The sequence below is a fragment of the Carlito syrichta genome, unplaced genomic scaffold (genome assembly GCF_000164805.1).
Source record: "Carlito syrichta isolate Samal-C Ts95f unplaced genomic scaffold, Tarsius_syrichta-2.0.1 Scaffold312007, whole genome shotgun sequence".
In the NCBI taxonomy this organism is placed as follows: domain Eukaryota; kingdom Metazoa; phylum Chordata; class Mammalia; order Primates; family Tarsiidae; genus Carlito; species Carlito syrichta.
This window is the reverse complement of record NW_007256103.1, coordinates 75,072-80,604: the sequence shown is the minus strand read 5'-3', so window position 1 is coordinate 80,604 and position 5,533 is coordinate 75,072. Positions and strand designations below refer to the sequence as shown.

General features: G+C 43.0%; 1 protein-coding gene across 1 annotated transcript in view; it reads left to right on the top strand.

The window, feature by feature from the left end:
* The first annotated feature begins 5,130 nt into the window (after nucleotides 1-5,130).
* The window catches only part of LOC103271919, an 8,372-nt gene continuing 7,969 nt past the window's right edge, over nucleotides 5,131-5,533 (top strand). Inside the window, exon 1 of the mRNA XM_021718243.1 lies at nucleotides 5,131-5,357. Coding sequence (XP_021573918.1) covers nucleotides 5,131-5,357 — 227 coding nt within the window. The remainder of the gene's footprint in view (nucleotides 5,358-5,533) is intronic.

Sequence of the window (5,533 nt, the reverse complement as noted above, 5' to 3'; positions counted from 1 at the left end):
ATCACCAAAATTAACAAATCTTTAGCTAGACTGACTAAAAAAAGAGAGAAGATTCAAATAAATAAAATCAGGAATGAAAGAAGGGGCACTACCTACCAATTTTATTGAAGTAAACACTATAAGAGAGTACTATAAGCAACCATGCACAACAAACTGGACAACTTAATGAAATGGAGAAATTCCTAGAAACACAACCTATCAAGACTGAATTGTGAAGAAATAGAAAATCTGACTAGACCTATAACTGGTATGGAGATTAAATCTGTAGTCAAAAACCTAACAACAAAGAAAAGTCCAGGATCAGATGGTTTCACTAATGAATTCTACCAAACATTTAAAAAATAATTAACATCAATTCTTCTCAAATTCTTTCCAAAAAACAGAAGAGGTAACTCATTCTGTGATGCCAGCATTGCCCTTCAGACAAAGACACTTGTGAGAAAACTACCAACAAATATACCTTACCAACACTGATGCACACATTCTCAATAAAATACTAGTAAACTGAATTCAACAGCACATTAAAAGGGTCATACACCATGACCAACTGAGGCTTATTCCTGGAATGCAAGAACTGTTCAACATATAAAAATCAATCCATGTAATACATTAATGGAATGAAGGGGAAAACTACATAATCATCTCAACTGATACAGAAAAAGCATGTGACAAAATTCAACACACATTCATGACAAGAACACTCAAAAAACTAGAAATAGACTGGGTGCAGTGATCACACTTATAATCCAGGACTTTGGGAAGCCAAGGCAAGAGAATTGCCTGAGCCCAGGAGTTCAAGACCAGCCTGGGCAACATGGTGGATCTTGTCTCTACAATAAGTCAAAAAACTAGCCAGGTGTGGTAGCACGAACCTGTGGTTTCAGTTACTTGAAAGACTGAGGTAGAAGGATTGCCTGAGTCCAGGTCAAGGTTGCAGTGGCCATGATTGTGCCAATGCACTCCAGCCTGGGTGACAGTGAGACTCCAACTAAAAACAAACAAAACAAACAAACAAACAAAACTAGAAATAGAAGGAAACTACCTCAACACAATAAAAAACATATATAAAAAAATCACAGGGATTATCATATTCAATAGTAAAAGACTGAAAACATTTTTTCTGAGATCAGGAACAAGGCAAGTATGTCTGCTTCCACCACTTCTATTCAACATGGTAATGAAAATCCTATCCAAAACAATTAGACAAGAAAAAGAAATAAAAAGCATCTGAATGGGAAAAGAAGAGGTAAAAATTATCTCTGTTCAGAGACAATATGATTGTATATGTAGAAAACTCCAACGAGTCTACAAAAAATCCTGTTAACACTAATAAAATTTAGCATAGTGGTAGGATACAAAGTCAACACACAAGAAAGTTGCATTTCTATATAGTGGCAATGCACAATCTAAAAAGAAAGTATAAAAAAACATTTCTAATTACAATAGCATCAAAAAGAATAAAGTACTTAGGAAATGACAGCCAAAGAGGTGAAAGACTTGTACAATAAAAACTACAAAACATTACTGAAAGAAATTAAAGAAGACATAAATAAATAGAAAGACATCCCATGTTCATGGATTGGAAGACTTACTATTGTTAAGATGTCAATCCTACCCAAAGCAATGACACATCCCATTCAATTCCAACCAAAATCTCAATGATGTTTTTTGCAGAAACAGAAAATCTCCTTCTACAATTCATATGAATCTCAGGGGATGGTGAAACTGTCTTAAACAAAAAGAACAAAGTTGGACAGCTCACATTTCCTGATTTCAAAACTTACTACAAAGCTACAGTAACCAAATCAGTGTAACTTTGGTATAAAGACAAACACATAAACCAAAGAATAGACTAGAGAGCCACAGATAAACCCTTACATATATGGTCAGATGATTTTTACTAAGACCATTCAATGGGGGAAAAGGTGGTCTTTTTCAACAAAAGGTGCTAGAAAAACTATATCCACATGCCAAAAAAAAAAAAAGAAGTGGAACCTTTACCTAACATCATATAAAAAAATTTACTCAGAATGGAGTGTTGGAAGCGGGTGTGATGTGGGCTGCAGACCAGCACTGTCACTATAGCAGGTCTTGAGTAAAGGCCCCAAGCAAAGTCAAGGTCTTGCTTTTTTTTTTTTTTTTTTGAGCTGGAGTCTCACTCTGTTGCCCAGACTGGAATGCAGTGGCCGCTCCCGGCCACGGCCACCGCAGCCTAGACCTGCTGGGCTCCAGCGATCCTTCCACCTCAGCCTTCCAAGTAGCCAGAATTACAGGCACACGTTACCACACTCGGCTGTTTTTTTGATTTATTATAGAGATGAGGTCTCGCTGCCCAGGCAGGTCTCGAACTCATGGGCTCAGGCAATCCGCTCACCTCAGCCTCCCAAAGGAGTGGGATTACAGGTTGAGCCACCGAGCCGGATTCAAGGTCTTGCTTAATGTCCCCAAGCTCGTAGGCAAGTTCTAGCTTAGTAACTCTGCATTTTAGTCAAAGGCGAGGGATGCAGCCTGCTACAAAAAATAGTGTCTCAGATGCCCACACATCTAGGAGCATATAGCATAAATAAAGCCTTAGCCACAACAAGACAACTGTGAAACAACTTGCTTTTAGGTAGCAACAAAATTTTGCTATGGTTCCCTTACAGACCTTGAATCCTTTCCAAATTTCTTTGTGCTTAATTATAAAATAAACATGCTGAGCTAGTTTGGGGCCACTTCTCCTCCATCAGAGGAATGTGTCCCACCTGCCGCAGTTTTTCTTTATGTCTTTGTGTCTGTGTCTTTCTTAATCTCTCACTGGTCTCTCTCAGGACCCTCAAGGCAGCTGTATGGCCGTGGGAATGGAGCAATGACCTGAGCATAAAGAGCTAAAACTACGGAACTGCTAGAAGAAAACGTAAGTGAAAAGCTGTGAGACATTAGATTTGGCAATTATTTCTTGGCTATGACAACAAAAGCACAGATAACAAAAAAATAGACAAGTTGGACATCATGAAAATTTAAAAATTTTGTGCATCAAAGGACACTATGAACAGAATGAAAAGTCAACTTATAGAATAGGAGAAAATATTTGCAAGTCATATATCTGAGAGGCATTGTTATCTAGAATAAGTACAGAATTCCTGCAACTCAAAAACAAAACAAAAAGCAAATTTTAAAATGGGCAAAGGATTTGACTTAATATTTTCCTAAAGAAGACATACGTGCCGGGCTCGGTGGCTCAGTCTGTAATCCCGCGCTTTGGGAGGCTGAGGTGAGTGGATTGCCTGAGCCCGCGGGTTCGAGACCCACCTGGGCAACTTGGCAAGACCTCATCTCTACAATAAATCAAAAAAATTAGCCGGGTGTGGTAGCGCACACCTGTAGTTCCAGCTACTTGGAAGGCTGAGGCGGAAGGATCGCTGGAGCCCAGCAAGTTGAGGCTGTGGTGGCCGGGAGCGTCCACTGCACTCCAGTCTGGGCAACAGAGTGAGACCCCAACTCAAAAAAAAAAAAAAAAAAAAAGACATACATAAAAAGATGCTCAGCATCACTAATCATTAGAAAAATACAAATCAAAACCACATGAGATGCTACCTCGCACCCATTAGGACAGCTATTACCAAAACCAAAGAAAAACAGAAAATAACAAGTGTTGATGAGGAGACGGTGAGATTGAAACCTTTGTGCATGGTTGGTGCAGAATGTAAAATAGTGCATCCATTGTGGAAAATGGCAGGGTCATTCCTCAAAAATTACACATGAAATTACCATATAGTCCAGCAATTTCTCTTCTGGGTATATACCCAACAGTGAAAGTACAGACCTGAATAGGTATTTTATACACTCGTGTTCATAGCAGCATTATCCACAATAGTCAAAATGTGGAAGTAATACCATTGACAGATGAGCAGATAAACAAAAGGTGGTGTAGACATACAATGGAATATTAGTCAGCCTGAAAAAGGAAATCCTGACGCATGCTATGACACGGATGAACCTTGAAGACACATATATGCTCAGTGAAATAAGCCAGTCACAAAACAACATATGCTGATTCCACCTATACAAGGTACCTAGAAAAGGCAAATTCATAGAAAGTAGATGAAAGGACATAACAGGGAGTCAGCATACCCAATGAACAGCCATTTTGACACTACCTAGTTCTCTCATGTTTTCTTAGCAAAATTACCCAGCCTGCCCTCTAATCACTAGTCAGGGACAGAACTGGCTTCTCAGAGGTAGTCATTGGTAATTGTTTTACAATCCCCTCCCCAGCTTGTTTTGTAAGCAAGCTAACCTAATGACACAGACCCCATTAACATGGCAAGTCATGTGATTAGCCCACACATCTGCCTACTGTCCATCACCTGACATCAGTACCTGCACTTGCCTGTCCCCTCGGAGATGACATGGAGCAGACCACCGGCCAATCACCTTAACAACCTGGCCCCTACTATTGCCAGGCCATGTTTCCTAGCTTTGGCCCGTTCCCCTACCTTGGGGAGGTGAGTCTCCTCTCGCTCATTTACTTTTAAATAAACTGTATTTTCCAATCTAACTTCTGTACGATTCTCTGCATCATTTCTGCTACACAGGATTGCAGGCCAGACACCCACCATGGGGCCTGACCTAACATTTTAGAGGCCCTTAACTGGGATTTTTAAGCTAATAGAATGGGAGTGGGTGGAGGGGAAAGGGAGAGTTACTATTTAGTGGGTAGAGTTTCCGTTTGAGACCATGAAAAAACTGTAGAGCTAGATGGTGGCGACAGCTGCACGATATAAATGTATTTAGTGCTACTGTACACCTAAAAATTGTGAAAATGGTAAATTTCACATTATGTATAATTTGCCACAATTAAAACACACACCCTGCATGAGCCAGCATCCTCCCACCCCCAGTGCCCCACGCTAAAGGCAGAAGCGCTTTTGCGAGCCACCAGGGAGCTCACACCGCACAGCCACCCTCCCCAGCATCCTCCCAGGAAAGGCTCTGTGTGCGGAGAAGGTAGGCGCCAGAGGGTGTGTGCACACGACAGAGCGGTGCCGTCATTGCCACAATCCAGTTTTAGACACTGACATCACCCCACTGAGCCGTTCTGAGCCCCTGGTTCCGCATCTATAAATAGATCCAACACGAGCCCCGCACATGACAGGACACCAACAAATCGTACCCATAATTATACTTGTTGATGTCATGTTTATGGATCATTCTCGTTTCCAAAACGCAGCCCCGGCTCGCGCCCCCAGCCTGCACGCCCGCAGAGGCGCCGCCAGCAAGGGCGGAGGGGGGGCGGAGGCCACGCCCCCCCCGGAGCCGCCCCAGCCGACCTCCTGCGATGGGGGCTCGGGCTTCTTCCCGGCGCCCTGGCAGCGGTAGGGGGCGCGGCTCCGGGCTGGATTGGTGATGCCTGGGCGCTGCGGGCGCCTGCGCAGTGGTGAGAGCCGCGCTCGCGCCGAGGGTCTGCGGGCGATCCCTGGAGCGGGCCGGAGAGGGACTGCGGCTGCCCGACCCCGGACGGCCGCGCCATGGCGGACGAGGAGCTGGAGGC